The sequence below is a fragment of the Tamandua tetradactyla genome, chromosome 7, assembly GCF_023851605.1.
Source record: "Tamandua tetradactyla isolate mTamTet1 chromosome 7, mTamTet1.pri, whole genome shotgun sequence".
NCBI lineage: Eukaryota > Metazoa > Chordata > Mammalia > Pilosa > Myrmecophagidae > Tamandua > Tamandua tetradactyla.
The window spans coordinates 121,939,497-121,953,376 of record NC_135333.1 but is presented as its reverse complement, the minus strand read 5'-3'; the positions used below and the strand labels follow the sequence as shown (position 1 = coordinate 121,953,376).

The 13,880-nt window shown below is 35.7% G+C and overlaps 1 protein-coding gene and 1 pseudogene across 1 annotated transcript; one reads left to right on the top strand and one right to left on the bottom strand.

Moving 5' to 3' along the window:
• Positions 1-404: 404 nt before the first annotated feature.
• LOC143690105 (olfactory receptor 6C74-like) lies at positions 405-1,343 on the bottom strand. Its single transcript, XM_077168094.1, has one exon. The coding sequence runs from the start codon at positions 1,341-1,343 to the stop codon at positions 405-407; it is 939 nt and encodes a 312-aa protein (XP_077024209.1).
• Positions 1,344-4,451: 3,108 nt separating this feature from the next.
• LOC143690639 (protein cornichon homolog 1 pseudogene) lies at positions 4,452-10,652 on the top strand (annotated as a pseudogene).
• The last annotated feature ends 3,228 nt before the right edge of the window (positions 10,653-13,880 follow it).

The following is a 13,880-nucleotide window of genomic DNA, read 5'->3' as shown; positions in this document are numbered from 1 at the left end:
GTTTAATGTAGAGGTGGATGGAGAAAAAAAAGTTAAATTGTGTTACCTGTACCATTTCATTTAATTTCTAGGATATGAATTGTCATATCAAAAGTGGTCTGTATTTTGGGCACATCTATGCTAGAAATACATGAAGATATTTTTGGATTTTTAAAAGGAATTCCTAGTGGAATATCTTAAGTTTGGGCAAAATCAGATAATTAGGTGGGAAGAATTAAGTGATTCCAGCTAAAAAGGAAACACCTTGGTTATAGATAATAGCAGTAGAAAACAGGTTCTTGGTGCTTCAGGTGCTATAATCATGCACAAATAAAGAAGGGATATCCTTCTGTATGAAGGGTTGTTGATATATACTGCAATTTTAAATAAGCTGTAGTTTTATGCTTTTATAAAAGGCAAAGCTATTATTTTAAGGCAATAAAGACCCTTTTAAAAAATATATCCTTCAGGGCTTGTTTCACTTGTTTATTTCTTAGAGTATATATAAAAGGATTTAAGACGGGTGCAACTGAAGTGATGAGAATGGCCACACCCTTATTTAAAGATACCCTTTCTTCTGCAGAAGGTTTAATATACATAAAAATACAGCAGCCATAAGAGATAGAAACAACAATCATGTGGGAGGAACAGGTAGAAAAAGCCTTTTTCCTTTGTTTGGCAGAAGGAATCTTCAGAATTGTTCTTATGATATTTGCATAGGATACTATGACAAGGGCCAATGTAATCAGGAGTGTGATAATAGCTATAATAAAACTTATCAACTCTATGACCCATGTATCTGTGCAAGAGAGTTTCAGGATAGGAGAATAGTCGCAGAAAAAATGGTCAATAATATTGGCATCACAGAATTCCAACCCTAGAATCATGGTGAGTCCAGGACAGACTGTTAACAACCCACTCAACAAAGAGCTGAGGACCAGCTGGGTGCAGACTCTGCTGCTCATAATGGTGGCATAATGAAGGGGTTTGCAGATGGCCACATAGCGGTCATAGGACATGGCAGCCAACAGGAAAAACTCCGATGCACCAAAGAAGATGAGAAAAAATAATTGCGTTAAACAAGCATCATAGGAAATTGTTTTATCCATAGTCACAATGCTGACCAGGAATCTAGGGATGCAGGCAGATGTCAGTGAGGTTTCCAAGAAGGAGAAATTCCGAAGGAAGAAATACATGGGTGTTTTGAGATGAGAATCCACCAAAGTGAGCAGGATGATAGTCAAATTTAAAGTGATACTCAATATGTATGTTAGAAATAGAAAAAGAAAAATTGCTATTTGCCAATTGGGGTCATCTGTCAGTCCTAGAAGAATGAATGTTGTCACCACTGTATAGTTCCTCATGGTTAAATACCTTCTAAATTAAATCAGATCTGGGGAAAAAATAGATGATTATTTTTAATTTTAAAAGATTTTACTTGGTTATCTATGGTGCTTCTTTCTCCATATCTAAGAAGTGGAATATTCAAGAAATATTTGAGGATGAAGTGATTGTCTTGATTATCAGCTATATCCATTTCAACATCCATTTCACACCTCTTTGCTCTATTTTTAAGCTTTTCACATAGCTGTTAGAAGCACAAGCTTAATCCTTTTAATCTCATCACCTCCTCTGGCTACTCATTTTCTAAATTCTCTTTATAGATCTTCTTATTTTGCAACAAAATGAATTTAATATTTCCTTTTGTAAGTATCTGCAAGTTTCTCTGATTTACAGTTTTGTTTAAAATACAAGAAGTGAATCCACTAGAAAACATTCTCAGATTAGCTTGGTTTATCCTTCTATCATTAAAATAACCTGTCAGTCTTTCACCAAAGTATATCTTTTATGTATCCTTGCACACTTAAAGCAGTAAATTAGGCCTGAATTATTTGTATCCAGATTTTAAAAAATTGGTTATGTTCCAATTATAAATTTTGTTCCTCTTTCCATTCCACATCAACTATAACTACTTTCAATAGAAAGAGTTTATATGAAGTTTAGCATAATGTAATGCAATTAATATATAAATTGAAATTTTGTGTAAAACTAGGAATGATTTTACTCAATAGTTCAGTCAGTTTCAGTGGTATTATATCAATGTAAGAAATACTATTTTATATTTAATAATATTTAAGTACCTAAGCCCTTCCTAAATGTAAAGGAAAACGTATCAGTCAACTTTCATAAAATAAATAAATTATTGGGAATTATTGTTAATGGTGCTATTCTAATAGAGAAATTCATATATCTTTTAAAATTTGTATATTAAAGGTTAATCATTATTTTGCTTTTAATTCTGTATTTAATTGGCTTGATATCATGACCACATATTGACAATAGAAAGGATTCCATTGTAATTACTTTGCAGAAAAACAATAAAATATTGAATATACTTACTTTCCATAGACTTACTTTCCAGGCTATCCATGTTGTAAAATTTTTCCTTTGTATCATTAAACAAAAATGTGTTAGGAATGATTTTTCTAATATTTATTTCTTTCTAGCCCATGATTATTCTTTGTTCCATATCTCTCAACAACTTATTCACAATAAAAATCAGGAATTTTTAATTAAAAAATGCAAACCCCTATGAATTTCTCTCTAATCAGCATACAGTGGCACTTTCAAATGTATTTTACTGAATACCTGCAAATAAAAACAATGTCTGAGTTCAACCTACTTAAGTCTAGAAATTAATTTATCTAGAATTAAAACAGCTGATTGATCTTTTAGGAATTATGTTTACTGAATTGAGGTTTAAATTCTCTTTTATGATGCAAAGTGTTTCTGTATTTGTATAACCACAGATTTTTCTTTGCTCCTTAACACAAAAGGAGTATTTATTGAGAACTGGTGTAGGGCCTTGGGAATTCTTACAGAGAAGATGCTAATTGGGCATCTTCATCAACTCTTAAAAAAGCAGTTGAGTCTCACCACAGTATCTATAGGGAAATCTGAAATGTTGACTTAAAATGAAATTTAATTCATAGAGAGGGGATTAAGAGTTCTTATAAGTAGCCTTAGAATTTTCAAACTATGTTAACTATTAAAATATCTCCTCCCTTAAAGAGAAGAAAACTGGAGCTTTCATTTCTATTCCAAAAAGAGAATCAAAATAGAATGTTGACCTGACTGATGACAACTTAGTCTATAACCTCTGATTCACTGAATGTTCACCAGGTGGCTCATAATATATTTTAAGTTCAAACATACTTACATCTTACCCTCTCCATATAGCATTCTAGTAAGAAATATTTATTATATACTAAATGGCCAACCAGGAAAACAAGGGCATATCTGCCTTTTGAAAGTACTTTATTATAGAAATGTAATTAACTAAAAACCACATAAGGAAAAAATATCTAGTTTTCTGTCTACATGTCCTCTAAACAACAAGGATGATTTTTTCTTTCATTAAATATAATGCAAAAATACAGAAACATAAGAAAAATAAATCCTTTATATTTACTCTTCATTAAGTTAACTATAGTTGGAATGAATAAAGGATGATGATAAGCAACTTGGATTAGTAACAAAAGAATCTAAAGAGTATTCCTATTGAGGTGGATATCTGTAAATGATGAAAATATATCTGTAGGTAAGAGATTGACTTTGGGGAAGAGTAAATATAGTTTAGAAGGTATGTAAAATTTAGATTCTAAACTAACACAAAGTCTGTATCACATTTTTATATTAACATGTCCTTTTCATATTGGCTTTGAAAACATAGAGAAGGATGACACATTCAACAAAAGTTTGATAAAAGCAAAACTACAAGTGATATGGAATAAGAGAAACTTTAGAGAAAATATTTATTAAGTCATATAGAATGGTGGAACTCACAAAGACATATATGCAAGACACACATGTTTCTGTTGGTGATCCTGAAGTTGCCGTAGGAAGCAGGCCCAGTAACTGGAAGAAAGCCAACATAAATCAAGGGGAAATGCTGTATTTAAAGATAACAGATTACTGCAGAACAATGAAAACTACAGTGATTAAAATTACAGAAAGAATATAATTTTTAAGAGATAACCTCATTACTACAGGTGAAATGAAAACAGGTGTTTTCACTTGGATCATTTGCTATATATGAACTTTTTTCAAAGATGAGATTTTGGGTTTGGATCTAACAGATGGTTGCTTCTGTGGGTTGGAGAAATCAAGAAAATGACCGGCAATCCAGTAGAGTGCAATGTAAACTGGAAAAAGTTATGGACTTCAAACAAATTGCCAATTTATCTCTAAAGACTCTCACCAAAATTTAAAGTTGGTTGAAATCTGAGGTTAAAGATTTAAGCAGATCCTGAAGTCTGCCAGTAATTTGGAAACAAAAATTAACAATAAAAGTGTCACCCACTGATAACAAAAGCTGCAAGTAGATAAGTTCACCCTAGGGAACATTCAGTTGGCAAAAATAATTTTCAAAGCCTGGGGATGCTTAGCTGTCTGCAAAAGAAACTGGGCTCATGGCAGACAGCTTTGATGGGAGGAGTGAGAAACCAGCTGAGATTTTAGCAATCACAGAGGAGTTAAGTGATAAAATTGAATGTGGTAAAGGTTCTCAAATCTAGAGTTGGTTGTGTCCTCAAGATATTTGTCAAACATTGAAGATGAATTGGGAAGAAGTAGGAAAAGGGCTAATTGCTCCATTTCTGAAGACTATAGAAAAGCCTGTGGAATCTCAGTCCTAAGAAAACATAAATCCCACCAACCCCATCCCAGGGTATCAATTAAAATTATGGAAGGCCAAAAGTTAGAAATAGGAATGAACAAATTTTAGGTCAAGTTTAACTAAATACAACCCAGCTTCAGCTCAACACAGTTCAAGTTTGGATTTAGTTGATTAGCTTCACCCTTATTTGTCTATCAGGAAAAAAATGTTAATTTATCAGAAGCATACAAGGATTTAGGAAATACAACATGATGCAGTAAAGGAAGATTCAGGGAAGATGACAGTATAGAAGTCTCCATGAATCAATCTGTCCATGAAAACAACCACTGAACTTGCAAGAACTGTCTTAATCAACTATTTTGAAACTTTGGAATCTAGTGGGATACTGTGCAGCATAGAAATAGGAACTGGAAAAAGAAGCTAGTAAAATGTGATAAATACCAGTGAAATTCATCCTTCCTGCAATAGCTACCATGCCACACAATGTAGGCTCAAGGCAGCACTAGAGGCATGTGCGTTCCAGCCTCCTGGTTTGCTTGCTGGTGTTAATTTGGAATATAAAGACCTAGTCCTCAAATATGCGTGAGAGTGGGAGTGGGGTATGTGGTCTGAGTACTGGTGATTACTTTTGGCCAGCTACTTCAGATCTTCAGGGGGGCCAGCTCTAAGGGCAGTCATTGTCCCTATCCCCTCTGCCAAAGTCGATGAGGAGTCTGAAAGACAATGCCCTTCCTCAAAACTATGAAAAACAGTTAAAAGGGTGCAGTAACTAAGCAAGTGTCAAATCAAGAAAACACAAACACAAAGAAGTTCCTTGTGGATTTGCTAATCTCTCTCCCATCCCTCCCTAATTCCATGTGAAGCCAGCCTCTTTTCCCATTGTCAGTACCTGGCCCTATTCTGGCAGGAGCAGAATAACCCTGATAGGAAAATTGGGGTGTCTGTATGTCTGTGCCAATCATTTAGGAGGCATCTTGAGCACAGTCACCTAGGAAACACTTTTTATGCTCACTCTCCCAGAAATTTCCTGGCATAACAAGTAGGGATGGTTAAAGCAGTGTAAGAAACAATTAAGTCAAAGCAGCCCTGGGGAATGGCTTACCTGCTTTAAATTATAAAATGAGTACTTAGGAGAGGGAGAAAATCTATTTCACAGGGAGTAGAAGTTTCATTTGAATTCCTATAATGGGAAATTCCCAAGGCCACAAAAGCAAACAGAAGGTCATGATAAGACCCAGCTCAAAAATGGCTTAGGCTGATCTTGATAAGAGGGCTCACCTCTGAATTGGAAAACAGGACAATCAAAAACCAGCTGCAAAGAATTTAAAAGTTCTTTTTGCTTTGTTTTATTTGATTATATTAGCTCCTGATATGCAAGGAAATCTCCATCATATTGAGAACTGGGTACAAACTCATGGTGCAGACAGTTCAGGGAAGAAATCCCATATTAGCCCTTTAAAATATTAAAATATATAGTGTGTAACAAAAAATCACAAGGCAAACAAAGTTACAGGAAATATGGACCAGACAAAAGAAATAGGTAAAAAGGCTAAAAACATCAACAAAGAGCACAAAACTGTGAATATACAAGAAAAAGTCTTTCAAAAAAACCGAGATGATTAATATGCTGAAGAGATAAAAAAGACACAGAGAAATAACAGGATATTAGGAAAACAATGAGTAATCTATATGAGAATCTCAATAAAGAGAAATTTTTAAAAGTTTCCAAACAGAGATACTGGAAATACAATTTATAAAGATATAATTTGTAACAAGTACAATAGAAAGGTGGGAGCCTAAGAAGTACAGGAATTTTGTATGTGTATTCTACTGAAGTTAAAATGGCATTAAATCAGATATGACTGTTATATATTTAGGATACTAAGTTTTAAATTTATGGTAACCAGAAAGAAAGTATATGAAAATATATAGAGAAAGAAATGAGAAGGGGTATAAAATAATACAATATTAGTGCTGTATACAAATTTTAATGTATACAACACAAATAAACCAAATACATATTATTGGAAGACTTGAGGGACAAAATTGGTATAAGACTTATAATGACTATGTACCAAAATGGTAGAAGAAAATACTGCATTATCAATAGTTACTTTAATTGTTAAGAGATGAAACTCCCCAGTCAAAAGGCAAAGACTGATAGAATTCATAACAACAAACATGATCCAACCATATGCTCCATAAAAATTAAAAGATACAAGTAAGCTGGAAGTAAAGGGGTGGGAAAAAATATACCATGCAGATCGTAACCAAAACAGAATTGGGGTAGCTATGCTTATATAAGATAAAATAGACTAATTCTAAAGCAGTTATGAAGGACAACGAATGTCACTATATACTGAAAAGAGGGACATTTCAATAGGAAGACATAGCCATTATAAAATATATATGCACCTAATTTCAGAGCCACAAAATATATGAAGCACCTATTGACAGTTTTGAAGGAAGAAGTAGATAATTCAACAATAATAGTAAGAACTTGAATACACAATTTTCAATAATATATAGAACATTTAGGCTAAAGATGAACAAGGAAGCGAATATTTGAACAAAACTATAAACCAGGTGGACACAGCACCTCACCCAACAGCAGCAAAATACCCATTCTTCTTTAGTGCACAAGACACTCTTCAGAATAGACCATATGTTATGTAATAAAATAATTCTCAATAAATTCCAAAGTATTGAAATGATTCACTGTATTTCCTCTGACCATAAGGAAATGAAGCTAGAAATAAATACCAGAGCGAGAAATGGAAAATTCACAAATATATGGAAATTAAACAATGTACAATCAAACAACCAATTAAGTGAAGAAGAAATTAATGGGAAATTAAAAGATAGATCTTCATGTGAAATAAAATGTAAATACAACATACCACAACTTATGGAATGGAGCAAATGTAGTGCTAAGATGGAAACTTACAACTTAAATGGTTATATTAAAATAAGAAGAAAGATCTCAAATCAGAAACCTAACATCATAAACAGAAGATCTCAAAAAAGAAGAGCAAATTAAATGCTAAGCCAACAAAAGGAAAGAAATAACACAGATTAGAATGGAGATGTGAATTATTAAAAAAGAGAATCAATGAAAGTAGTTTTTTTAATACAATCAACAAATCCTTAGCTAAATTGACAAATTAAAAAAAGGAAGGACACAAGTGACTTAAAGCAAATAATGGGGGATGTTACTACTAATCCAAAGAAATAAAAAGGGTAAAGGGGCTTTGGATCAACATGGTGATGCAAACAGCTATGGAAAACATCTCCCAGACACTTGGCCAAAAAAAAAAAAACAAAAAAAACCAAAAAGGACAATTCTCACTTGTTCAGAACCCTGGAAGAAAAGAATCCCACAAATGTTGAGTCAAAGAAAAAATAAAATATCAGATTGGAAATTTCCATCTCAGACTGGCCAATCCTCCCTCCTCCCCCTCACTTGGTCCCACACAGCTAAGGAATTGCACAGAAGCAGCAGCCAGGATCCTTCCCACCTTCCACCAGGGACACAGACTATAACATCTCTCACAGCAGTGACACAAGTCTCCACCCATATCCAGACACAGGACCCAAGTCCACAGAGACCCACTGCAGGAATTAAGTTGTGGGGGAGGGTGGAACGCAAAAGAGCAGTAGAGAGAAATTTCCAAAATGGAAGATTAGGGAGGGAGTTGCAAAATCTTCCCCAAATGCAGCAAGAAGCATGGGCAGAAAATACACAAATCAACTGCTTGGGGACCCAGGGGACAGGGGAGGAGATTTGAAGGCCCAGGTCAATGAGGGACAGAGTATGAGGAACCAGGGACAGAATCTGTGTTTCCCGCCTTAGGTTCTGGTGCTCGTCCCACATCCTTGAGGGAAACAGTAGCAGGTGGCCTATTCCTGCAGAGGACAGCTGCAGAGTGGGGCAGCTGGGGGAATCCTCCACCACATGTAAAGTGGGGGACACAACTGCTCATTGAGCCAGATTTTGGCTAGTGAAGTGACAGCAGAAGAACCCCACAGTTTCAACCCCACCCAGTCAAACGCTGCCTGAGATCCAGAGTAAACAGTTTCTGAGTCTGATTAAGTCACTGAATAGCGCCATCTGTTGGGCAGGCCAGGAAGTACACCAGAATTGCAGGGCTTTTCAGAACCCCTACAGATCCTATCCCAGGCCCATTAGAGCTGGTTTATAACTCCTGTATGGGAAACAGACCCTGTTTTGGCTGAGAAATATGGATGAGCCAACTGTCAAAGCAGTGCCTAAAACAAACTCAGATCTTGCTGGCCAGTGAAAAGCAGAGCACTCTTGGGCCAGCTCTGGCTGAAAAAGAATGTTGAAACTCTTAGTCCTTCAACCAAAGATCTTTCCACACTGAAGCCTGGGGATAACTAGACACATTGTGCCCACAGGCAGAGTCTTTGCCAAGGTGCACAGTGCCTACTCCCTACTCCCAGGGTTGACAGGTTCTAGTGCACATGGAGGACTGAAACCTTGACTGAACTGGTGTCTGATTGAGTCCAGTTCTAGGGAGCTACCACAGTCAGGAAGAGGCAAGGTTGTGTGGAAGAGCTGATGCATGACCACCATCGCTGGCAAGACAGGGAAAGTGCAGTCTGGCAAGATGCTTTTCTGCCCAGCTTCTAATAGAGCTAGAAAAAGTCTTTCACCTGCTATATGAGGCTCCAGCTTTGGTTTCACTAGGAATTACTGACAACCAAGTGTCAAGGAAGACATGCAATGCAAACCCAAGCAACTACAAAATCTTAGACAAGTGAGGGAAATCGAATTCAAAATAACCTTATCAAGATAATCAAGGATCTAGACATCAGCAAAAAAATCATAAAGCATATGAAAAACAAGAAGCTATGACCAAAGGACCAAATTAAAAAGCCAGATGAGATATAGAATTTGAACAAATAATCAAAGATGTTCACATAAATCTCCTAAATAACTTCAATGAGTTGGCCAAAGAGATAAAAGATATCAAGAATACACTAGAAAAGCATAAAGAAGAATTTGAAATAATAAACAGAAAAATAACAGATCCTACAGAAGTGAAAGATACTGTAGATCAAATAAACAATATAGGAGAAATACTCAACAGCAGATTTGAAGAGTGAGAAGAAACAATAAGCAAACTAGGAAACAGAGCAACTGAATTTTTTTTTAAACTTTTTTTATTAATTAAAAAAAAATTAACAAACAAAACATTTAAATATCATTCCATTCTACACATGCAATCAGTAATTCTTAATATCATCACATAGTTGCATATTCATCATTTCTTAGTACATTCAGAGCAACTGAATTTTAATGCACACACACAAAATATAAATCAGATGGAAAAAATTGAATTGGATCTCAGGGAAATGATAGACAAGATAAAACACACAAATATAAGAATCATTAATTTCCCAGAAGAAGAAGAGAAGAAGAAAGAGCTTGGAAGATTATTTGAGAAGATAATGGAGGAGACTTCCTAACCCCTGTCAAAGACATAAATATTCATAACTTTCTCTGTTGTCACCAGCACTGCTTGCTGCTCCTCCTTGCAGCACCTTGGCTATAGCATTCATGTTTGTGACCTTCTGCTATATGCTGGTGATGCTGCTCACTGCTGAGCTTATTTTTTTTTCTCCATCTGGTACATTATAGCATTTGATGAACTGAAGGCTGATTACAAGAATCCTTTAAACCAATGTAATACTCTGAACTCTCTTGTACTTCCAGAGAACCTCATCCATGCAGCAGAATGGCTCACAATAGGTCTCACATATGCTCCTCTTGGCATATCATATTTGAAAGTATATGAGTAGACCAGTGATGAGTGGACCAGGACTCTATGATCCTACAACCATCACAAATGCAGATATTCTAGCATATTTTCAGAAAGTAGGATGGTGCAAATTATCTTTGTATCTCCTAACTTTTTTTTACTACCTGTGCAGCATGATCTATGTTTTGGTGAGCTCTCAGAACACATAGTAGACTTGATCCAGTTAAGTGCATGCAAAAGCCACCAAATAAAGGGATTCTATCCAGCATGGTCCTGTTTCATAGAATCTGATTAGTTATCTTAAAACAATGATTTCTTATTTTAAAAATGTTTCCACATTTTTTTTTCCTTGTAGAATGTAGGAGCCAAGGGCTAAAACAAGACCTGCAGGATTTGTTGGAAGCAGCTGGCCTCAGGATGGTGGCAGTAAACTGTGAAGATTGTTATGTAGACCAGTCTGGGAGGCAGAGAATGTTTACCCCAAATGGTTATGTTAAGTATGAAGGAAGAGAGCACTGAAAAATAAGCTCTCCATTCTTTCAAGAAATGCATGCATGCCTTTTGTCACCCTGCAGTATTTAAGCAGGATGTAGATAAGAATAAAGTTGTCTGTTGTTTGTTAAAGTTAAGCTTCAGACCCCCGAACCTGTCTCTCTCTCTCTCTCTTTCTTTCTTTCTTTCTTCCTTCTTTCCTTCCTTCCTTCCTTCCTTCCTTCCTTCCTTTCCTTTCCTTTCCTTTCCTTCTTTCTTTCTTTCTTTCTTTCTTTCTTTCTTTCTTTCTTTCTTTCTTTCTTTCTTTCTTTCTTTCTTTCTTTCTTTCTTTCTTTCTTTCTTTCTTTCTTTCTTTCTTTCTTTCTTTCTTTCCTTCCTTCCTTCCTTCCTTCCTTCCTTCCTTCCTTTTCTCTCTCTCTCTCCTTCCTTCCTTCCTTCCTTCCTTCCTTCCTTCCTTCCTTCCTTCCTTTCTTTCTTTCTTTCTCATCATTCCTTAATATCCTTTGAGCTCCATTTCATAGGAAGCAACAGTGGAAAGACTGTTTTCTTATGTTATACTTGGATAAAGAATTTAAATCAAATTACATATAAATTAATATAAAATGATTACCTCTGGTGTTGACAGGTTTGAAATTGCACTCCTTAAGGAACAGCCATAATCCTCTGAATGACTGCATTAATTACTGACTGCCCTTAGTCCATTGGAAGCTTTTGTTTACAGGAACTTGTAAGGCTCATTTTGGTTTTATTGAAATGCCACATACTAAGAATTAGCTGTAGATATCAGGTGCTCTTGATTAACTGAACATGTATATCTGACCTGTGGAAAACATTATGAGTTTCCTTGCCTATCATGTAGATGATTATATAAGAATACATTTACAGAAATAAGAATGGGATTTTCCCCCCTTTGACTTGAATATTATCCCTATATATTGCATGAGTGAGAGATTTCCCATATTTTCATCAGAGTGATACACTTGCTTTAATTCTTAAGCATAAATTAATATGATGTAACAATATATATTGAATTACTTGTGAAGAATGCATTTAAAGCTATTTTAAATGTGTTTTTTATTTGTAAGACATTATTTATTAAGAAATGGGTTATTATATTTACTGTTCTAATCTGGTGGTAAAGGTATTCTTAAGAATTTGCAAGTATCTTAGATTTTAAAATTTGAATGAGAGAGAACATTGTATAATCATCCTGCTGTTTCTTTAGTGCAATACAATAAAACTCTGAAATTAAAAAAAAGACATAGGTATTCATATCATAGAATCCAAACAAACTCCATACAGCATAAATCTAAATAAACCCTCTCTAAGACACACACTAATCAGAGTGTCAAGTACCAAAGAGAAGGAGAGAGTCCTGAAAGTAGTGAAAGAAAAGCAAATTACCACCTACATGGATGCCACATAAGACTAAGTGCTGACTTAGTACATCAGGCACCATGGAGGTGAGAAGGCAGTATATCTTAAATATATTTAAGATTCTGAAAGAGAAAAATCACTAGCAAAGCTATCCTTTGCTGGTGAAATGAGGGAGAGTTTACAATTTTCAAAGATAAACAAATGTTGAGTGCGGTTTGGGCCAACCGCTAAACTATCGGGGACCCTCTACTCCTCAGCTTCTCACTGCTTGCTAGACGACACTGCCGCACACAGAAAAGGGGCTCGAGCCGGGGGTCTGGGTCCAAGGGGCGCGCGCAGGAGACCTCGTTGTGGGTCTAAAGGACTGGAGGCCGAGCCAATCAAGGCATAAAGCGAGGTAGCTTTATTGTTGGTAGACGCTTATGCCAGGGCCGCCAGTAGCTAAAGACCACGAGGCTCGGCGAGCCCTGGATTATATACAGTTTGAGGAGAGGCGGAGTTAGGGCGTGGCCTCCAGGGGAAGGTAGCCAATCACACAGGGAGGACGGATGAGTGACTGTGACCATAGAGAGGCTGTTCCTGAGTGTACCCATAGCAGAGGATGTTGGGTAGGTGGAGGACTAAGGAGAAGACCAATAGGGTTAAAGAGACAAGACTGCATCATCACTAGTCGCCGGTGAGGCTTGTAATTCAGAGGTCTAGAAGAACCGGACGTGCCAAAATGGCAAGGGAGGGAGAGAAAGAGACTAAGCCACCAGACCAAGAATAAAATTATGCCACAGTTGAGAGAATTTGTTAGCAAGAGACCTGCTCTTCAAGAAATACTAAAGGGAGTTCTGTTGGATGAAGAAAAAAAGACAGAAGGGAGAGGTCTAGAAGAAGTCGCAGAATCAAAGAGGAATAAAAGATAAAAAGAGAAAGAAAAAATAGATCTGATGAATAAAAAACAAAGGATAAGATTGTTGAATCAATAACAGCTTTTACAGTAATAACAATGAATGTTAAGGAATTAAACTCTCCAATTAAAAGACAGAAATTGTAAGAATGGATTAAAAAATGTGGTTCATCTATAGGCTGTCTACAACTGATCTTAGACCCAAAGATACAAATAAGTTGAAGGTTAAAGGATGGAGAAAGATATTCTACACAAGTAGTAACCAAAGAAACCTGGAGTAGCTTTATTAATAACAAACAAAATAGACTTTAAATGTGAAGTTACCATGAGTGCCAAGGAAGAACACTATATATTATTAAAAGGAGCAATTCGCTAAGAAGAAATAAGCATAAATGTTTATGCACTCAATCAAACAGCCCCCAAAGTATATGAGGCAAACATTGACAAAACTGAAGGCAGCAATGGATATTTCTAAAATAATAGTGAGAGACTTCAAAACAATAGTCTCTTCTATAGATAGAACAACCAGACAGAGGATCAATAAGGAAATAGAGAACATAAATGATATGATAAATGATTTAGAACTAACATACATATATACCCCAAAATATCAGGGTAAAGATTCTTCACAAATGCTCATGGAACATTACCCAGAATATACCATATGCTGGAG

Excerpts from the sequence above, each read along its gene's own strand:
- LOC143690105 (XM_077168094.1), bottom strand. The coding sequence starts at position 1,343 with ATGAGGAACTATACAGTGGTGACAACATTCATTCTTCTAGGACTGACA.